The sequence below is a fragment of the Brachionichthys hirsutus genome, chromosome 21 (genome assembly GCF_040956055.1).
Source record: "Brachionichthys hirsutus isolate HB-005 chromosome 21, CSIRO-AGI_Bhir_v1, whole genome shotgun sequence".
In the NCBI taxonomy this organism is placed as follows: Eukaryota; Metazoa; Chordata; class Actinopteri; order Lophiiformes; family Brachionichthyidae; genus Brachionichthys; species Brachionichthys hirsutus.
In genome coordinates this window covers 8,045,340-8,068,267 of record NC_090917.1, presented here as the reverse complement: position 1 = coordinate 8,068,267, position 22,928 = coordinate 8,045,340, and the positions used below count along the sequence as shown (strand labels likewise).

The following is a 22,928-nucleotide window of genomic DNA, read 5'->3' as shown; positions in this document are numbered from 1 at the left end:
ACTTATAATCCGGAAAATACGGTAATTACTTCTTACAACAATGGCAGCACTGAAGGATCTCCTTGATGTGTCCAGAAACAAACCGAAGCGAGTCTTTTTAACGGTACATTTTACTTTGAATGACACGTTTTCAACAAGCATCGCTTTAGAGAGTCACATTATCAATCAGCACAGTACTCTCACTAAAATTCACGGAGGCTTTCATTATGAAAAACTGTGTCTTTGTGATTTTATACTTTGCTAATACTGCAAGAAAACCAGTGGTTTTAGCTCACTGTAGATTCTGGGACAAATTGTAAAATGATCACAAGGAATAATATCACAAAGGAACCCATTTGTAAATGTTACAGGTACATCCCTGTTTTTCCTGCTGGTACAATGTAGGTTTCCTCTAAAACGTCTACAGGAGATCCACATTTCTTCTGTAGCGTTGCGAGACGGAAATGAATTCTGAAAAGCATCTAGAAAACACGGATCACTCATGAAACATCAAACAACTGCATCATGATTTTAGACATGATGAATCCACACTGGATGTGGATTCATCATGTCGCCCATTGTCCAGTCTGTCAGCTGTCCGCTCTTCTCGGTCCCCGTGACAGGATGGGAGTCGACAGCCGGACCAGGAAGCACCTGGGCGGAGGTGGGTGGGAGGGGGAGGGATGGGGGGGGTGATTATTGATGCTTGTGGCGCTGACTCCTGTCTTGATAGATCTGTCCAGTGAATGGACTGTAAATACAGCAGAACAAACACATAATGGGACAATAAATCCGAGACTGGAACGCCGTACCACGCTGTGCCAGGAACGTGTGTGTGCGTTGAAACGTGTGCGAAAGATAGGAGGATCCCCGTGTCTCCACATGCTCCTGTGGCCTGGTGCACATGGATGAACACACACACACACCCTCTGAACTCCAACTCATGTATCAAGCGTAATATTTATAGGAGAGGATATAGCTCTCTTTCTCCTGTGTAATTTAGGGAATTACATTTTATTGCTATTTTTTGCATCATTAATTTAACATAGGGCGATTTACGATAAAACCCTCTGAACCAATCGCGGTCGTAAGTCGACGACTACCGGTACCTGTGTTCCCCTTCTCTTCTGCGTAGACGTGTTAAAAATCGGGATAACATCAGAAGGTTTCTCGTGCTCCGCATTTTACATCGCAAATAACGTTCAAGGAAAATGCGTGTGATCAAATGGGCTTCAACACGCAGACCGCTTGAAGAGGGCTTCTGATCTGTCTCAGCGATCTGGAGGCGGAGCCTATGTAGCTGTACGGTGATTTTTCATGAGCATTTTCAACTTTTTAGCTTTTTTGTTTGTTCTAAATCATCTCATTTGTCTCTGCGGTTTTCGGTTTTAACTCCAACAATGATGCTACAGTTCTGTTTTGCTGTCTGGCTCCAGATTTGTTTTGTGGACTCAGAAGTCCATCAGCATGACGCTGATGAGTAAATACTGACTGGATTTTCTTTCTTAGGCAATGCTGCTTTTTTCTTTTTATTAAAATGAAGGTAAAACATCTAATCGAGGTACATGTTAACACTCTTTTACAGAGTGTGTTTCTTTCTGTGACGCAATAGAGAACAAAAACAAAGTTGAATAAAAAGAAGAAATAAAAAAAATGACCTCCACATCATTTCGCCCATGAGAATGACTTCGTATTTCATAATCAATGGCAAGAGATTTCAAAACTTTATTTGGCATCAGTGCTACATCGCACTGCTGAGGTGCACTGCAGGCCTCACGGCTCCCACAGGGGTCCCAGCATCTATCCCACCTGTGTCTCGTACCCATTTACAGTCGCAGCTTGAGGTCATATCTAACCGGATGGCTTGCTCGCCTTGTCAATTAACAAAATGAGATGATTCAGAATCTAAGCCAGTAGCAAAAGATAAATACGGAACATGAATACCGCCGAGTGGAACATTCTGTCAGCTGCATTTCCTTCAGCTGAGATGAGAGGATGTTTTGTGAATGACTCCTGTCACATATTACTACTACTTTCTTCCCGGTGTGTATTCATGTTTGACATTTTCAGAGAAGCATGTTTCTGACAAGGCCAAATCTAGTTAGGAAACATTATCAACCAATGGTTACAGCTGCATCTCACAGTCGAGCTGAGTTTATCCTGGTAACATGTTTTTAAAATGTATTTACGTATATGCATACAGGAGTTCCGCAGGGATCTATTTGGGGTCTCTGTTGTTTTAATGTTAATTATCGACTTTGGTCGAGATGATTTTGCTTCAAAGTGCAAAACATGCACAATGTCGTAAACATAAACATGGCTGATGTGAAAGTCCAGATTTCACAGTGTCTTCTATAAAGTCCGGTTTGAAAACTGTACCAAAAGCAGTTTACGTACAAAAAATGAAGAGCACCGACATAAAGCAGCACTTACCTCTCAAATGTTATCGCCACCTTGTAAGTCACAGCAACTATTGCAGCCAGAATCAGACCCATAGGACTGGCACCACTGAAGAAAGAACAATGAACAAAGGTGAGACAGGTGCGGTAGGGCCGAGGGGCATATATACGTAGTGGGTTTGGAAATTACAACATAAGTTCAAATGAAAGTATTCAAAGTGTTAAACTGAATGTGTTTAGACCAGCTGGACCTAAGCAAGTGTAATAATTTTAATTTCTGTATCAAAATGTCTAAAAATGTAAATACATTTTGATATTTTTTGTAGTCGTGTAGTTGTGTTCTTCTTTTGTGCTAAGACTGAGTTTTGTTTGGTCTTCTGTTGCTATAGCAACCAGGAAGTCAACTTCATCATCATGCAGAGGGAGTTTAACCTTTAAGATTATTTAAATATACAGTATATAAATATATATAAGCAGATGCAGCTACATATGGTGGGTTCAGAACACACAGAAATTTAAAAAACTACTCTGTAGCCCGTTCTTTCAATGGAGAGAAAACCATGACACACTGACCCGCAAACCTGCTGGGGAAAAGGCAAAGTGACACACATTTACTTTATCAAGAGAAATAAGGGCAAAGAATGCCTTTTTTGTGATGAGTAGCAGAATGGGTAACTTAGTGCGATTATCAGAACTCATTGAAGACACAAACCCCAAGTGGTTAATCATGTCATGCCTTTCATCAAAAAACAGAAAGAAGCATAGAAAGCACAAAACGACTTCACACTGGAGCCACTTATGATTCATTTCTTTATGAGGTTATGAAACCATCCACCATGACCTAAAACGCATGCAGGAAGTAGACGCAATCAGAAAGAAAAAGGGTGCAGTTACATTCAGCACAGTTTCTGCACAGTCACAAAAAATAGAATAAAAAGACATTAGAATATAAAAACGATGCTTTACCGGGTTATTCAAACTGTCGGTTACTTCCTCACAATTCCGACAATATGGGAGAATGGAAAGGCATTCAAATGAACTTCATGTATGAATGAATGTCTCAGACGTTTCTGGACGCTCCACCCGTTTCTGGTGCGGCGCAGGATGGAAAAATACATGACACGGCATCACGTAGCATTTCTAGTTACTTACCTAATAGCACGAATCCCATTTGCCATCATGTATTTAACCTAACAGCATCTGCTAATGTGTGTCAGATAATGTGTTGTGCAAGTCACACAGAGAGGGCAGTAATTGCTCTAATTTGCAGGAACTACTGGCTGGCTCAGTAGTGCGCATGCGAGAGAGGAAAGTGTGTGTGTGTGTGTGCGTAGAATTGTTTCTCTTTGAAGGTGTTATAGTAGTAGTTAAACAAATTGTGGTTGTGTGTAGGATGTGATAGAGTACTAACGAAGTACTAGCAGCATTTGCATTTCAGTCAAAAATGCAAATAACATTTTTTGTTGCAGGGAGCTTTTATTAATTTATTATTATTTAATTATATTTCTATATTTATTTACTTATTTATTCCCACATATATTTAATTTTTTGAATTTTGTTTTATATTTTTATATTAAACTGTTTTTTATTTATTGATGTATATATTTGTATTTTCATCCCCCCCCATTGATATTTATTTTTCATTGTGGCGGTTTTGGTCCTCCATATGAACCTGCATTAGTGTTGGTGTTGAGAGCAAACCGCTTCAGGCTTCAGACAGCGGCTGTCAGCTGACTGCGGACGCTCCTGAACGTTACAGAGGAAAGAAGAAGCTGCCTGTCATATTATAGGGAAGAGAAATAAAGAGATGAGGTGATGGCAAAATGACTTTACAGAGCAGAAGATAGAGGGCTGGCATAAAATAAAATACAATCCAAAGCAGAGAAAGTAGGACATTAGGAGAACAAAGGAACTCTGACAGGATAGAGATGAGCGATTCCATGTAATGACTGCAAGATGGGGGGGGGGCTTTAATCAGTGTCTGCTGTGTCCGCTCTGAAATGCTTGCCTAGCAACTACACACACTTGGTGTGGCAGATGTGGTCACCGTTGTCATAGAGATGCGGAACACATCAAAGGTTTAGCTCTCTACCTCATAGAGAGGAAAGTGGATTTGCAACTTGGAGAAAACAACATTTCTGATTTGCTGGTAACAGCTCATTATTTATGTTGCCTCTTTATTTAGAAACCTTTGACGCACATCGCCACAGCCATTTTAGTTTCTGTTGTGCAAACAACACGCACACACACTTACATGAGTGCCAGGCCGAAGTAGTTCGCAGTGCTGCCCCAATACATGGGGTTCTCCGTGATGCTGAAGGGAAAGACGGTCACCTTCCGAGCCATCAGGATGCCAAAGTAGTCACCTGAGAAACCAACACAGTGAGTCCATTGTAGCAAGTTCGTCTTTGCAGTTTTCTAAGACAAAAAAAAAGTCCTTCTTCATCCCTGCTTCTCCTCATCAGTGCTGCCGGAGGTTGGAGCCAAGTCCAACATGCACAAAGCAGTTAGCAGAAGGGTGCAGCGGTTCTAGGTTTATGCCCATCGACAAGGTGAAGAGGAATCTAGTGACAAACTGGGAAGGAGACTGTTGCCTTGGTTTCAGCTTTGCATTCACCCGCAATGTGTCATTCAAAGACAGACCACAAATTGTTTTGCTGTGGCAAAAGTATTTCTTCACGTATTTCTGACAAGCAGCAGGCGTAGAAGTCAGGCCAACGCAGCGCATTCAGGGAGACAGTCTTGAAGCTTCCCCGTCAGCCTGGCCCGTCGTCACCTGGCCGCTACTGATGTCAGCAGCATGTGAACATTAATATCAGCGCATGTGAAAGTGCTGGAGAAAAAGTTTTAGTATCGTAGCAACTCTTGTGGCACAAGTGGGCGTCTAAAGAGCAGTTGATTTGGTCAGTAAAAATTAGGATACAATGCATTTGGTTGTTTTTTTTTTATTATTATTTGTCATAGAATTTTTTTTGTGTGTAAAGTGTTGGAATAGGTTTTGTCGGTGCTTCCAGACATATAAGCCACTGCCGCTCTCATCGTGCTTTTGTGGCCACTCTAGAAAAACGCATTAAAACCCCTCAAGCCAGAGTTCATTCATGAATGCATCATGAATTGTTTCTTTATTTATTCTCTTTCTAGAAAACACATTATGTGTGTGAGTGACATCATCAACCTTTAAAGGCTACGGGCTGAATGGTTAGAGAATGCAAGACCAGTGTGGAAAACCTTAAATGCACATGTTGCACTATTGATAGTTAAAAAATGTAAGAACACCTTTAACTTATGTGCAAATAGATGGATTTTCATTTCATCAATCTTTCACTCTGTCTTTCCTGTATGTTTAGATTTATTTGTATATATTTGCACACACACACACACACACACACACTACATGCAGGCTTCCGGTTGGTAAACTGTTTCTTTAGTATTACACATGCAGTGCTGGTGACCCCTGTTTATTATTTTGCTATTGCTGAAGTTACATAACAATATTCATCATGTCTGGTTATTTAAAAGAGGCAAGTAGGGAACAATAAAAAAGAGATTATATAAACAAATATGCTCAGTTTGAATAGAAATCTGACCTCATTTTTGATCTCCAACAATGAGTGACAAGACGTAACCCATTCCATTTAACAAGCCCAGCATAATATTTTGTGTGTGTGTGTGTGTTCCAGCATCACTGCTTCATTGTGGTTATGAAAATGGGGCGACCTGGACTTGTTGGTGCGTACAAGGCTGGAGATGTGTGTTGAGAGAGAGACAAGGCCACCTGGCGAGCACATTAACGCTTGTTGTGCGGCCGCTACACTTACGCAACTATGAAAAACATAACCCATGCAATTCTGAAAACATCTACAAAGGGCTAAAGGCCTCTCTGTCTGTGCTGCAAAACAGGTATCAAACTGTATAATGGTTGAATTATTTAAATGATAATTTTCATAGATAATTTTTCCCCCCGTCTGTTTGATATGCGTAAATCTCCTGTATTTTGATAAAACATACACATGCAGCGAGGAGGAACACGTTCAATTTGAAGTGTATCTGGATAAAATGGCACCTATTAAAGATTGCATGAAATGACCCTAAACCTTGTCCTCAGTGCTCCCTACTAGATCTCTGCGCTTCTGTAATGTGTTTACTGCCCCTGTTTGGGTTCACATGTGCCTGGCTGGGGTTGGTCTCGCGTGCTTCTCATCAGTCCCAGAGTTACTGTTGCAGAGAAGGTTTGCACATATAAAGCGTGCTAAACACATGCATGCGCACACAGCCTGTCAACTCGTGTTAATTCCTGCCGCCTGTCCTGTCATCACAGTTGGCCGGTGAAGGACTGGACAGAGGGCGTGTTAGGAACGTGATGATAGGTGAGACACGATGTCTGCATTTTGGACACGACTCATGGAGATTACTGAGCTGGAAACTCAAAACCACAGCCTGTCAAACAGTCATCATTTCATTCTCGTGCTCATTTGAATCGATGCCTGGATTTGTCCAACAGCAAAACAAAGAGCAACAACATGTGGCAGATGGGAAGACATTTGCATGTCCCATATGTTAAGAAAACATGAGTGACTTTAAGCATGGAAATGAGCATAACTGTATAAAAGCTGCATAAATGTGATCAATAATGACACTTGATTTAATACTTAATGAAATACTTGTTTGCCACTTAGACAAATAGCAACACAAATAAATACATGTATATGTTTAAATGGCCAGAACCCAGTATAGCAGATATTATACAATACATACATGTAGGGATGTAATTATAACAAGTATTAAGAGCTTACAGCCATGCTAGATGCTGTGTGAGGCTTTGTGTACAGTTTTTAATGTACGAGTTATATGGAAATGGCAGCCAACATAGGCTGGGGATGTGTCAGATGACTAGTGGTGAAGACGATGAAGAGGACGAAGGCAGAGCAGAGGACAAAGTGGTGGAGGCTGAAGAACAAAGAGTGTTGTGGCTTTCAGGGAAGAGGTGAGATAGGCTCTGGGTGAGAGAAGAGAGGCTTCCAGAAATAAAAAAATGATCTCCTGTTGTGCTTTTCGATTTGTGAGCAACTGAAAAATATTACATAAGAAACATTATACAAGCAAATTATTTGCAATCATTTGTCATTTCTGTCTAATGGGGCAATTTAAGACATTTAATAATACACAGGCCTCTTCACACTGCATGAAACAGATTATGTCATTCACATTTAACATTTCTAACACATCCAATTGATTTTTTTCTAATATATAATATTGCTTTTTTGATAACCGGTTTCCTAAAAAAAGCACAAGATAACACCGGCAAAACGATTTATCATAGTGTGGGAAGAGGTGAGACAGGCTCTGGGTGGGCAAGAGAGGCTTCCAGAAGACTGGAATACAACAGCTAGGGTGATCAGGGAGACAGGTAGGAGAGTACTGGGTCTGTCTTCTGAAAGGAAAGGAGATAAGGAAACATGGTGCTGGAACCAAGAAATGCAGATGTGTATACAGGAAAAGAGGTTAGCTAAGAAGAAGTGGGACACAGAGAGGACAGAAGAGAGTAAACAGGAGTACAGGGAGATGAGACGCAAGGAAAAGGTCAAACCGAGGGCATATGATGACCTGTATGCAGGTTAGGCAGTAAAGAGGGAGAGAAGGATCTGTACAGGCTGGCCAGACAGAGAGACAGAGATGGGAAGGATGTTCAGCATGTTAGAGTGATGAAGGGTAGAGATGGGAACATGTTGACAGAGGGTTAGGGTTAGGGTTAGTAGGTTAATGAAGTGTGCAGTCGGAGTAACAGGGGAGTTAAGTGCAGAGATGGAATTGCACCAGGGATCAGCCCTGAGCCCCTTTTTGTTTGCCATGGTGATGGAGGTGAGAGAGGGAGCTCCTTGGAATATGGTGTTTGCAGATGACATTGTGATCTACAGTGAGAGCAGGAAGCAGGTAGAGGAGAATCTAGAGAAGTGGAGGTCTGCTTTAGAAAAGAGAGGAATGAAGGAGTTAAACAGAATATACTGTATGTGTGTAAATAAGAAGACCCCAGGGGGAACAGTGAGTTTACAACAAATGGATGTAAATAAGTTAGAGGACTTCAAGTACAGAGCTTTCTCCACAAATCATGCACTTTATAAAGCCTCTTTATTAGGAACTTGTTCCAGACAATAATACTGGAAATGCATATAATACTTGTGTTATCCACTGAATTTTGTTATTATTTGCCGCACAAATGTGGACCTGATGAGTTTCTAAATGTCATCAGGATTCATCCTCTGGGAACCAAGAACACCTGCAACTTAACATCACATCGCTGTTGAGATATTTCCGTCTGGATCGCGGTGCTGGGCTGAGCGAGCGGCTGACTGATCCCGACAGAGTGGCATATGGTATAAAACAGTAAATAATAAATCTAAACGAATAAACCAAATCAGCAACGACATCATCAAACTGCAAAAATAACACGTTGGTTTAATAATGTGCTAAATAAGTGCCGTGGAGTTCATTTGGATTGACGGAACAAAATATCAAAATGATCAGATTTTGATAAATTGATTAAAAAAAAAGAAGTCATCATAGTTTTACTTTCAAGCCCCACTTAAAATTTAAAATGATCCCATTCTTCTTACTCCATGCCAGATAAACACAATCATCGAGTGTTCTGCTGATTATTTTTTTAAAACTAAGACAAATTAATTTGCAGCAGTGGAGGCAGCGATATACTTTCAGCAGTGACATCAGGGCGCTTGGTTCTTACCCAGGAAGGTTCCAGTGAACCCCAAAGCCAGGAAGCTGCTCACCACCAGCAGAGTGCCCAGCGCCATGAGCACGACGCCGCTGAAGAAGACCCCCGTCCCATCCATGGCCTCCCACCTGGCTTGGCTCTTCATCACCACCGTCATACTGCAGGAAAACAAATCACAACCGCTCTGCTTTCAGCCACAGCTTTACTGTCCCCACTTTACCTGTGGTTTGTGGTTGTGAACACAAAGCATGAAAGAGGTCTTTATCAGGGATCCAAGCAGTAGAAATGGGACAAGGACACAACAAGACACAAGAGCGAAGGCAACGCCAGAGGAAAAGTTCCATAGATCGACATTCATAAAACTCTCTACTGGTGTTAAGAAAAAGAGGCATCGATTATAGAAGTGCTGCTGCTCTGTTTTGCTAAAAAGCACAAACCACCTGATTAAATAATAGATTATTTTACATCTATAGAATTACAGATCGTAGAAGCTGAGTCAGCTTTTTGTCTCTCTGTTGTTTGGGTTGTGTGATTTATTTAATAAATATTTGCATTTTTTCAGTCCAATCTCAATGTCTTATTATTACATTTATGAATGAAAGCACAAGCTAAAATGATGACCCTTTTTTCAAATCTTTTTCTGTATGTTTTCATGCGACATTTTCCTATGAGCTTGAAAAGTTAACAGAACACTGTAATCTACCGGATTATGACATTTGAACAAAAGGAAACTGAGCGAATAAAGATGTTTCAAGGCTCTTGATATCAACTTTGATTTTTATAAAGCCGTAGCATAAACAATGTAAATGTCAGTTTTTTGAGATATGCGTTAAAGTTTATTTTTGATGCGTGTGAATGAGTTCCTGATCATAATGCAGATGTGTGCCAACACAGCCGTGTTTGAAGCCTGCTGAATGCGGTATTCTGTTAGAAAACGTGTGCTAAATCAAAACTCGCCGTGTCATTGCAAGAGAAAACTAGGCTGAGGGGTCTGCGGTTCAGCAGCCCACCTTTGTTAAAGCAAAAAGCCAGTATAACATGATGTTGTGTGTCGCTCTGCCACGTCAGACGTGCACTGGGTCGTTTGTTAAGTAAAGAAGTAAGGTTCACGGCACGCTGCTGAGAATTGGATTGAAAAAGAGATTGAACAGGAAGCTTAGAGAACCGTCGCTAGGGGCAGGGGGTTAGACACTTTGGGCTGACGGTGGGATGCAGTTACGACTGATTCGATGTCACCGTCGTCATAGCACATTGCACAGCTTCTAAAAATAACAGGAAACTTTCTTGAGCACCTCTGTAGCCCAGTTCCGTGAACACATCATTTTCCGCATGTCTCTCATGACTATCTACTGTTACTAGCCTGCACTTTTACTGTCTCTGCAGATTTGACATTGGAAGTCTAACAAAAACACGAGAAGTATGAGAAGGACACGGCGAAATGCTTCGGTGTAGGTGTCGGTCAGGCCTCTTTCAAAATGAGCCTATTTCCACCAAAGCTCACAAAAGGATGAGGCACGGAAGGTAAGGCTGGTATCATATCATCAGCCTTTCAATCTGGACGTGAATTCAAATTCCAGACATGAACCTTCAGACTCCCTCATGAATCCTTTCCTCTCTCCAGACCATCTTAGCACTGGATGACTTTGTCCAGTGAAGTCTGGGAGGACATTCTTGCTACGATTAATACCAAAGGTTTGGCAGCTGCTCGATCCTTGAGCTCTTGCCTATTTCTATTTTCCAGTCCACCTATAAAGAGATGTGAATGGCACCGCTTTTAATTTAACATCGAACGGCATTTGAAACACACAAGGACTTTGACCTTGTAACTATTGAATGTGCCATATACTTCCACCCACTTACATATTTCATAATTGAAATGACTGTCAGGAACAACCTTTAACCAAAACGCCTCAGTAATAGGACCGATCGAGGCATCTTCTCTTGACTGACAGAAGCTGCGACTTTGCCCCATCGGCCCTCCTAACCCCAAAGTGGAATCTTTAAGAAATGCACGCAACAGGTTTGTGGCCTTGTGCAGAGGCGCCGACCTTGGTACTCCTCGCTTATACGTTGGTGGTTATACTAAACCCCATGACTGGAACTTGCGAGTGGATATTTGGGTGCTGTGGTTGCAATTGCAGTAGTAAGAGTACACAGAGTAGCGTGAGAGCGTGTCGATTACTTTCACAGGAAATAAGGCACGCCGTCTACATTATGTGTCATGCAGTATGTGCTTGATTTTCTTGCATGGATCTCGGAATGCAATCAAGCAAGCAAGAAAGTAAGCAAACAAGCAAATTAATTAATTAAATGCAATGGAGTCGCCAAAGTTCATTTTGATCATGATACGTGACCATCTTGTAATGATTATGAATAAAAAGGTGGGGGCAGACAAATATAAGAATTTAATTCTTCTATCTGCTCCTTTCTGAATCATGAAATGTTCAAAGTATTGAAAGTGTGAATTTTCATGAAAAGAATAAATAAGTAGAAGAAGAAGAAGAAGAGTATGCAGATATTATTTCAGAGCATCCATTCGTTGACATTGGAGAGCTTCCTGTTTATCTCTGACTGGCTGGTTTCAGAGACAGAGACAGAAATGCTCTGAAGAGTGTTAAAAACTGTTCCAAGGCAACACGGACCATTTTAGCAGCAAACTAATCCTCCAGGATGCAGCAAGAGCCTCTTCTAAAATGTTCTGGTAATCAGGCCGTTACAAAACTAACCGCAACTCACAATCTATTATTCAATTCAATTCAATTCAAAACACTTTATTTGTCCCCAAGGGGGCAATTTAAAAGCCAGGAAGCGCAGCATTGTTAAATACAAGCAGGACACAAGCACAACATAAAACCACATAGCAGTCACTGGCAAAGTGCTACGTGCGTCATAAGTTAAATAAATCATAATATAGTACATAAGTATATCCTTATAACACCACTTTTTAAATGCTCTGTAGGCGTTTTTGAAGTCATATTATGGATTTGATAAAAACACATTATAGGGCTTAAAACAAACCATTAAATTCCCAGTCAGGGAAAGTTATCCTCTGAGAAGCACGAACATCCAATCAGGAAATAATAAAACAGAGGCCAGTCTAACTAAAGACATTAAATAACGTTGAAACATGACGTCAGCATCTTTAATAACGAGTCACTGCCCATTCTGGAATAGAAATAGATTCAAACACTGATCAATTTCTAAATAAGGGTTTTGGCATTCTATTTTTAAGCTCTTTATATGCCCTGAGCATAGACAACAGAGCACACGAAGTGCTACCAATTCTACATTTCATACTTCTAAATGTGATAACCCCAAACCTCTCATCTCATTACGCTTCCTGTTAATAGCAGGAGCATCAATAAACATGCTGAGTTAATTAAAAAAGGGACTCATTAAAGCCCCTGGAGGTTTTTCTTCTTCTAAATGTTCATTAATGACCACAGTGTGAACTTTAAAGATAAAAGTACACGTATAAATATGTTAATGAGACAGACAAGCCAGCAGCATGACAATAAAGCTGCACAGCAATCAGTCTCTCCGTCACTCATTGGGATTTGGACCCTGCTCTATGTCTCTCTATCACTCTCTCTCCCTCTCTTTGTTTTTGACTCCCCCTACCTGTCCTTGTCGCCATCTCTCCCGCTCTGTCATTGTCTCTCTCTCTCTCTCTCCTTCTCAACCCAACCGGTCCAGACAGATGGCCGTCCACCATGAGTCTTAGGTTCTGTCCAAGGTTTCTGCCTGGTAAAGGGAAGTTTTTCCTTGCCTCCGTCTCCAAAGTGCTTGCTCTTGTGGGTCAAGTTGGGTTCTGTCTTTCCCTGCTACACCTTGAGATTACTTTCTGTTATGATCTGGCACTATAGAAATACAATTTAATTGAAATGTTCTTCCCTATATTTGCAGACTTAAATTCATCGTCACAAATGTGGATACCAAATGTATATTAATGTTAAAAGTTGGGCTCAATGCTTCATTATCTGTTCATTCAATGTGGAGATATCGCTGCCTTTTGCAGAGAAGCACAGGAACAAAATATTAAAATGCAAGGACTCTTCAACTGGCCTTTGACTTTGGACAAAACCACACAATTCCTTAATGCAGGATTGCAAGTGGCAGTTAGAGTAAAAGTATTTAGTAGCGGGACCGTAATTAAAATGACATGATTGGCCATCAAAGTAACCGAGTGAACTGAAGGCAAATTCATTCACTTCGTAGAAGTCGTGAAATAGCATAAACTGCTGCAGCTCACAGGGCTGGTTGAGAAAGAGAAGACGAAGAGAAGCTTTACCTGTAGCTGCGGCACACGTTGAGGAGAATGATGATGAAGCCCAGGCAGTAACAGGCCAGGTAGGGGCTGCCGAAGAGCTTGGACAGTCTCCGTGTACGATGCTCCCATCTCGCCACCTGACATCCGACACAGAGCGCAGAGGACTTTCATTTCTAAAAAGCTGTATTTATGTGATGTGTGTGGATATTTCTAATGGACTTGCATTTAGTTTGTTCTGAATCACGGACTTATGAGCAGAGTTTTTTCGTGACTTTCATTATTTTGCAGGGATGAAATAAAGCTACTGTAAACTGTTTATTGGGAGAAAAATAAATACAGTATTTGTAAACTGCTGAATAGCACAACATAATAACCAAAGAGGATGGACTTAATAATCCAATTCTAAAGCATGATTTGCATTAGAAGGTCCCGGTATTAAAAAAAAATACAAATTGAAGAAAATTACAGAGGGGAAATGCAAATGAGAGACGCATCAGGCACCTTAAATATAGGAGATTTTAATCGTAGGGGGATGAACTTAAGGATAGAGAACACAGTCATCCGCCAAGGCAGCTCAATTTTCTCATAATTCATGCAATTTGAACTTTTTCATGGGCGTCAATCTCCCTGGGGCATGAATTCCTTTTCTAAACAAATCTAGAACGGTGCTGAACACGAACTTCAAGCCCTCTACTGGTAAAAGAAATGCTTACGTTCAATGGGAATAGCTTGAGTTTGCATAGAACCATGAACAGTGCAATGATCTGTATCACCACCAAAATCAAAGGGCTTACTATTTGGGCAACGTCCTACATGTTCTATTCAGTTCCAATCTGCTATGAAACATTGCATCTGCGGTACTCTTCCTCGGCAGAGTGCTGAAGAGCTGGAGGAGGTGTCTAGGGAGGGGGAAGACTGGAAATCCCTGCCGAGACTGTTGTCCCCGTGACCAGGCCCCAGATGAGCGGTGAAAGATGGAGGGATCTATATTATAAGTATTATGTTCTAATCAACATTAATGCATTCGTTATAGTAAGTCTGTTATATTAAACATCAGATCATCATCAGACATGGACAAAATGTTCAGTGTCATTTTAACTCCGTTCTGCTTTCTCTTGACCTGCTTGGACAGTAGAAGAATATTCCTTCAGGTCACAGTGTCCAATACAGGCTACACGAAATACTGGTAAATTGTGTTTGCATTATAAACATCATTACAACATCACAAAGGAAAATAGAGGAGAAGAGGAGAAGAACATGCAAAAAAGAAGAGAGTCTTATGCAACATGGTTAAATTGTGGACTGTGGACAATAAAACAAGCTCTATTACTGGTTGTTATGATGTCTACAGAGAGTGTAAAATTTCCCTTCCGCTGGGATAATTGCAGCTGCTTTAAAAGATAATATTTAATGAAAAGATTGGTAGCTTTCCATTTCATGCCTTTTTTGAATATCTAGTGGATTTGCCATTATGGAAAATGCTATCAACAAATAAACAGGGCGGATTTTTGTTTTTGTTTGTGCATCACAATCTATCCAGCAGTTTTTCCGTAATCCTGCTAACAAACAGACAGACAAGCAAACAAAGTCAAAAACATAACCTCCTGTCGAAACCAGAAATCAGAAAAAAACAGTGCATGAGTGGATTTGATCTGTGTAATTCAAATGACTAGAACTACAAAAGAGCAACTATTCACAGCTGCTGCAGCAGCAAATATAGCCGTCAAATGCGCTCTTTGTTTCCAATAGCTTTAAAGTCATAGGCCGGCACATCCCTGATGAGTAGCTCCGTTTGCAGTGACGAGATCAGGTGATGTTTAATATGCTGCCTGCTTTGTCAGCGTCACCGTCACATATGGGCCGGTGATCAAATGTACTGAATGACATCGGCTAGTTCGACCGAAGCTTGTTCACTGACTGATAACAAGAAGAGAATAAGAAACAATGATCATAATCAGCTGATTTCAGACGATGTGAAGGAACCATGCACAAAATGTTTTTCTTTTGAGGCATGCAGGATTGGGATACCAAACCCAGGCAATCCGGGCTGGAAGAAAGAAGTTAGCCGAGGCTAGAGCAGGTCAATTAAGTTCAATGTAATTGTTTTTGAGTGTTTTTTCATATGTATTAAAATTAATAATAATAATATCCCTTTAAAGAGAAGTGTTTATATTATATATGTATTAAGATTAGCTTTTATTGTCATTATGTGTCACACTCTTTAAACTGCAAACTCACATTTACATCCTAGTACAAGGGCTCCTTCATACAATCACACACATGCATAAATATATATATTTATATTTACTTGATGTACACCATCAGGCATGCATTTGCATACACACAAATTTTGGAAAATTAAAGCTCAAATAAAAATTTATATTACCGGTAATTGTTTTTGAAAATTTTGTTGGAAGATTTATTTTCATAAAATGTGATTTTTCTGGCAATTATTATGCTTCAATGCGTTTAATTACCATCCTAAATATCCATCCATCCATCCATCCATCCATTATCTTAATGGATGGATGGATTCTTCTTCGAGACCAGCTGCTTTATCCGCCTCATGGATCACGGATCTGCTGCAGCCTATCCCAGCTGGTTCCGGGCACGAGGCGGGGTGCACAACAGACAAGACGCCGCCTCATCGCGGGGCCCATCTTAAATATAGAAGTCATTAAATGCATCAGAAATGTGACCCACAGTGTTGATTGCTGGCATGCGTCTGCAAGTGGTTGCCATGACAACATGTAATTCTTCACATTTATCTTCATTCATGAACCTGCATGTACATATAGTCAGATTCCTGTGTCAAAATAATTCGAAAACATTTTTTTTAATGTTAAAATATTGATGTATAAAATAAAAACACAAGCTGACTTCCACACAAGGACTTCTCTTAGACTGTATGTATGAATTTGTTTTTGAGAGATTCTCGATTCATTTGTGCGTTACTTCATCAAATTGATTATTTGTCCTTGATTTCTTCCTCCGCCTGATAATCCGCATGATGATCATCTGCTTCGCTCTCACAGTTTGCAGTCCTCTCCTTCACTGAGCCTTCAGAGTTTGGAAATAATCGGATGCACCCTGGAGGTCATTCTGACATCATGTTTCTCTTATTTGTCCCCTCTTTATTTTTTGTTTGCTTTTGGAGTCCATTTGAAGTTTGTCAAAGCACTGCTGAAATGATACACAGCATCCATTGAACCGGCGATGACTCATTCAGAAATCATTGTTCTGCAGCCTCAGGAAGGCTATTTCAGCCTCCACATGAGGCACTGGATAAACCCCTCAGGGATACAGCACGACATGGAAACATCACACCACTAAGACTGGGTATATGCACTCACACGTTTTTCTTCAACCCATCTTGTCATCTGCTGATTTGTCAGACATAGGGTGCAGCTTTTGAGATTACATATGATTGCATAAATGCACGGCTTGAGTCCCAGTTGCAATCATGTGAGGGAAAATGATTAGAACTTAAAGACAGGTCCAAGATTCCTGGGATGCCGTCTAAAAAACCCAAAATGCTTTTGAATCTTTAAAGAATTATTCCTGCTCTTTCTTGTCTGGTATAAAAGCACCGTCCAGTCAGGTGAGATTGGTTGCAGATACATTAATACCTTGACATACGAGTATAATTAATTCCTGGACCGACCTCATAACTCAAATCACTCGTATGTCAAATGATTTTTTCCTATATAAAATAACTGAAAACAATTTAATCTGTTCTAGTCGTCTAAAAACAATCAAATCAAAGCTAATAATGGAATTCTTTTTTTTTTTAATAGACACACACGCAAATGCACAATGTATAACAGATATATGCAGTATTTCCCCACCAATATTATGCAGCCCACATGTTTGGCAAATGCTAAAGGTTTCAGCCAGTTAAATCATAACAATTATTTCCCGTTTGTCCATTGAAGTAAATTAGGATTTCAACATTAGGTTTAAATTTGATTTCTGATCATTTTAAGTGCCGTAATATTCACTGTCACCACTCTGCATCACGCCATAGCAAGTCTGGAGCGGACTAAAATGCATGTGTGGTGTAATAACACCACAATCCCTAAAGACAACCATCAATCTTCATGTTTAATATCTCATAACAGCAATTTAAAAAATTTTCCTCCAAGTTTAATATCAAAATAATAATAAATATCTGCAAGTCCAAGAATTTTTCTGTACGACATTCCTGCAGGTCCAAAAAGGCTTGTTAAATGAAGGAATTCTGTCTGATGAAAGGTTACAATCATCTGAAGTTAAGAATAAAATCATGCGGCAACACTTGCTTGCAGTCAAACGACCGTGCACACCGACTCATTTGACCAATGGATGGATGAAAGACGCCCATAATTTTGTGTGTGGGGGCTGGAGCAAACAGCACTGCCACTTGGAGAGGTCATGAGTTCACCTCAGGGCCAACACAGAGAGAAACAACCACTCTGATTGATCAATTAATATAAACGTATAGATTCAGAGCACTATTCAAGCTACCAACGCTGGACTGGAGTCTTATTTTGAAGGCCCACGGAAAAAGACTTCCTGCTCCCGGCGAGCTGTTATACCTGACGTCATATTAATTTGAGTCAGCTGAGATGTCAGCCTAAGTCGGCAAGATAAAAGCACAAAGAACAAGCTGACCATTTTCCCAAATTTCACGGTGTCAATGTGACTCTAGCATCAGCAAAATATCCAGTTTAGCCTGACTGATGTTGTTTTTGGAGATTTGAAAAACTTTGGGCACCAACAATCCTTTATTGGTGCCCAAAGAACATAGTAAATATGAAAACAGTACCAAATACATCACTTTTCCATGTTTGCATAATTACAGCTTGAAAATGCGTCAATAATTCATGATGGTTTATTCATGTTTTTCCAAATATTAGAAACCAGCGTCAGTAAAAGCTACCAGGAAACTCGTTTTCACATTTGAGTGTTCGATTCAATATGCAGGTAGGTCCACAAATATTTGGACAGAGACAAAGTTTTTCTAATCTTTGGGGTTTTGTGCAGTACCACAATTGCGGTGCAGTTGGAGTGCCGACATTCAGCTTGTGAGGAACTAAAGCATTTTGTAAAAGCAATCCCTTCCTTTCAGGGGCTCAAAAGTAACTGGACAAATTAAACAACTGGAAATAAAATAATACTTTCTAATACTGGCAAAGTCTGTCTGAAGTCTTGGACTCATGGACAACACCAGAGGCTGGGTCACTTTACTTGGTTATAATTTCAGCGACACTTTTCCACATTTGCTGCCTTCTATAAAGCACAAGTGATATGAAATGTGCTTCAAAAATAAAGTGTGAAACAAAAAACATTTACAACCATGAACAATTTTTCTTTGTCTGAAAAATCAAAGGTGCCGCCTCGAGCCTACGTTCAGTTTGCATACACTAACAAATTGTTCTACTCCCAGGTTTATGCAGCCAGCTAATAAATCATTGTCAAAATGAAAAAGCAAAATGAAAACATCCATGATAAAAACATGAAAACATCCCTGATAACCAACCAATCACAAGGTTATCATGCAACTCTGACTCTGAGCAGACAGTTGAAACCTAAAAAGGTCATTCAAAAGATAACAAATAACAGAAGTGATACAACAGGCCGCAGCGTGATGTCACCAGACAGATGTAACTATAATATATAAAGGAAAAATACAATTCAAAGCAGAAACACTTCAAGGTGCCAGCTTTGGCATTTCAAATGCATAACCTATTTTGGTTCCTTTTTCCAAAAGAAAATATATATAAAAGGTTCCTGAATTTCACAAAAAAGAACACTTCTAATATAACCAAATCTAGACTAAAAGCTTTGATCGCACAGGAATAGAAAACGTTTTGAAGGTTGAGTTTATTTGGACAAATTGCTCCTTTTTAGTGATGTAAAATCTGGAGTGTCTGCTTTGGTGAACTTTGTTGACTCATGCAGTCGTTTAAAACACAAGTCTACCTCATTCATACGGTAGGCTACAATAAGCATTGCTTTTGCCTATTCCTCTTTTGGTATTTTTTATCTTAATCTGACAAATCAAAATAAACAAATCATCATCATATTTAAAATGTACACCAAAGTTCCCCAAAAGCCTTGCTATTGAACTGGTGTGTGTGTGTGTGGGTGTGTGTGCGCACGCGTGTGTCCGAAACCACAAAGGCAGCCCGACTCCTCAGGAGTATTAGCATTCTCTTTATGAATGCTAATACTCCCCGGCTGTCACGTGCGACCTGCTTTTAAATTCAGAAACAGCGCGGATAGCTTCATTTGTTGACTTTATGTTCCAAAACTACGTTCAGCAGCAATTCTGGCTTCTTGTCGATCCACACCAACGACCCTGTTTTGCGAAAGTGACAAGAGACGGAGCGCTCCGATTGGATAGGATTTGGGGCACTACGCCGCCGAGTAGTTTGAAAGGCTTATGATGAATGTGTTTAACAACCTTATGCGGTTACGTGCGGATTATTCTTTAAAAAAAAACAACCAAGATCTATAGAATGCCCCCCCACACACAACGGCTGCACCGTGACTCCCTGATGCCTGTCATCAAGGTTGGCCCTGTTCCAAAACAAGGTCAACGTGTAACAGCGGTGCCGTGGCATACTGACCCGATAGCCTCGAGAAGCCCCAATGTTCCTCTCCTTTCTTCTTCTTCAGATTTAATTTCCGGGCGGTTTGTGTCACCGGTCGCTGAATCATTAAGCAATCGTTGAATAAAACAGGACAGATTTTTATTCCCTGATAAATCAGAGCTTTTGATATTTTCCTAATGAAGAGTGTAAGCCGGCAGGTATGTGTGTGTGTCTGCGTGCGTGATTGGAATTTCACTCATGGACGGTGCATGGGCTAGTACATCCTGATCTGTCGCACACAGTGCCACACACACACACACACACACACACACACGCAGCACAAACTCAAGGAACAGGCCTTGCTGTGTCTCTGTTCAAGCAGGAACACCGAGTCCACTGCGAATGCACGGCAGGTGAGATGTCCCTCCATCTGTTGCATGACAGCACGTATAGTACACGTGCATTGAAACTCCCTGCATAAGGTTTTCAATGCTTAAAGCTATTCCAAGCAACAGCAATCCGAGAGTTACTTCGTTATATCCTTCCATGGAGAAAAGAAAATCGCTGATGTCCAGAGGGAAGTTTGTTGGTTAAAAGATATGCAGACGGGAACGACGACAGGTCTGGGCGGAAAAGAAAGATGGCAAGATGGTGAGGATGACGAGATGGCCAAACGATGACTCACAGCGCCACTCGTCCCGCTTTCACCCGTGCTACTCCCAGGTGTTTGTCAGTAACAAACACATCAATGCTCAATCCTGCAGCAGGCAAAGCTTCACCAGCACACCTCCGGGGCAAGGAGCGGAACGATTAGCAGCTAAACATGTTCCTTTGCGTCAGGTTTAAACTTCTAGTGCTCAGAACTAACAGGCCAAACCTTCAGCATTATCAGCAGCGAGGTAGCAGCACAGCACATGCCGCACATAGAGTCCCGTGAAACAAGGCAACAGTGTGACCCGCAGCAAACGATCGGAATGAAACATTCTTTACTATCACCAAGTCAAGTCAACCAGAACGTTACGATCTTCGGACCAGGTGTGCCGGGACAGACATGCATGCGAGCTTTGCGATGCAGCAAAATCCCACTAACAGCTTTCTGAACCTGCTTGACAGACACATGATAAGAGATTTTATAAATTAAAATATAAATAAATAAATAAACCAAGTTCAGCATTTCCGGAAATACAGTTTGGCAGTTTCCAGTAATAAAGATGAAATAAATATACTGATGTAAATGTCATTAATCTGCTGGTGTTTCCCTGAATATATTCCATTTGAGCTTCTTCTAGCTCATCTTCAGAAACATGCATTAAAAAAGGAGAGATTTGGGATCAGGAGCTGCTCCAGAAGCAGATTTTACTTTAATGCAAATAATTGGCTTATAAAAGTGGAACCAGAGGCCTGCTGGGCTGCACAGGTGTGATGGTGAAGTCTGTCATCCAATGAGTCACCAAAGATTTGTTAAATGAGACTCTAATGATGCAGCATGTGCTCCTGTAGAAGCAGTAGCAAATAAATTACGCCAAATTAGTTTGGAAAACATACTCTATTTTCCCTCGCACTAACTAAACCGAACTCTTAGTCAACTTCTCCACCTCGGCTTGCATGGATTAGTCAATGAGGTTCCTAAAACAAGCAAGAGACCAGTAAAAATGTTGTGGACAAAACTTGCAAATATATATAGTTGTTAACTAAATAGCTGTTAATAAGTCTTACGTCATTCTTATTTGTTCTGCTTATTATTTGTTTTTTATTTTGCCACATAGAACATGCAAATATCCCCTCAAAATAAGATTTTGAGGGGATATTGCAGCCAAATAATTTTCCAAATTATTTGGCTGCAATAGGAAGTACAATAAAATTGTATTTTAAAATATATAATATCTAAAGTAGGATCCACAATATTGCTTACCACATTCCAGAATAAAGGGTTGAAAACGATGGCAACCACAGCGACCCAAAAGCCAGAGTCCTGGAAGTTTGTGTGATTTAAGAGTTCTTCAATCAGAGTCAAGTCCATCTGAAAGACAGAACAAGAAGGAGAAACAGACAATTAAAATGCTCCATCAATGCAAGATGAATGGTTCATAAAAAGGGTGCTATCTTCTGTATTTTGGAATAAAGAATATGACACATGATCAGAGCTCTATTCTGCAGAGGAAACGTTTAGGTGGAATTATGTTTACACGTTTCTGCATGCTAATTAAAATACACGCCACAACTCTACATAAACACCAAGCCCTCGAATACCATCCAACCTAATTGCCTGTTTAAATGACCTTAATGTTTGGATGACCTGCAATTACTTCAAACTCCACCACGATAAACCTGAACCTATTCTCATCGCCTCCAAATACCTATATATATATATATATATATATATATATATACACATGAGGGTTTTGTTGTATACCGAATCGGTCATAAGTCGCCCCATGTTAAACTATCGTAAGTATATTATGGTGCGTCATGATATGGAAAATATCAGAGACATCGTGGGTGAGACGGCAGAAACTGTAAATGCATATAGTGGGTATGAAAAGCTGAGGTGTTATTTTAATACTGTGTCACTGTTCATTGGACTCGTTTCAACAGTTTGTAGAAATCTGTGCTTTTATTTTGAAAATTCGTCATTCCGGATGTTGTTTTCCGCCTGTCAGGAGGCTCGTGGTGACGTCGCTCAGAGCGGGATATGGCCACTTACACTAATCTGTGCCAATGCTCGACACGCGGAGTTGCACTAAGTTTATTTATTTCGTTTACCTTCGAGTAATCGACGTTGTTGAGTCCTCCGCAGCAGTCGAGCCAGGCGGAAGGATACTTATTCCGAGCGGCGGAAGGGTCGCTCATGCGCCCCGAGTAGACCGGGGCGGGCTGCCGGAACGTAAATGTATCCAGAGAGATGCGGATACTTGCATTATATTGAGTGGGTTGAAGGTTGAAGGTTCTTATTTCTAGTGGCACAAAGGCGCAGT

At 40.6% G+C, this 22,928-nt stretch overlaps 1 protein-coding gene across 2 annotated transcripts; it reads right to left on the bottom strand.

The window, feature by feature from the left end:
- Positions 1 to 108: 108 nt before the first annotated feature.
- On the bottom strand, positions 109 to 22,926 carry pemt (phosphatidylethanolamine N-methyltransferase). 2 transcript variants are annotated; one of them, XM_068754518.1, is made up of 7 exons: positions 22,717 to 22,926; positions 21,866 to 21,973; positions 13,397 to 13,512; positions 9,118 to 9,263; positions 4,633 to 4,744; positions 2,413 to 2,487; positions 109 to 730 (listed from the first exon to the last, which is right to left on the bottom strand). In XM_068754518.1, the coding sequence occupies exons 1-7, from the start codon at positions 22,801 to 22,803 to the stop codon at positions 676 to 678; spliced, it is 699 nt and encodes a 232-aa protein (XP_068610619.1). In that variant the 5' UTR covers positions 22,804 to 22,926; the 3' UTR covers positions 109 to 675. The 2 variants fall into 2 exon arrangements, with proteins under 2 accessions (XP_068610619.1, XP_068610618.1); XM_068754517.1 differs by having other exon boundaries at positions 109 to 633.
- Between the last annotated feature and the right edge of the window lie 2 nt (positions 22,927 to 22,928).

Excerpts from the sequence above, each read along its gene's own strand:
- pemt (XM_068754517.1), bottom strand. The coding sequence starts at position 22,803 with ATGAGCGACCCTTCCGCCGCTCGGAATAAGTATCCTTCCGCCTGGCTC. Across the intron at positions 9,264-13,396 it reads AACGTGTGCCGCAGCTACAG|TATGACGGTGGTGATGAAGA; the intron begins GTAAAGCTTCTC and ends GTTTTCCTGCAG. Across the intron at positions 2,488-4,632 it reads TACTTCGGCCTGGCACTCAT|TGGTGCCAGTCCTATGGGTC; the intron begins GTAAGTGTGTGT and ends TTCTTTCTTCAG.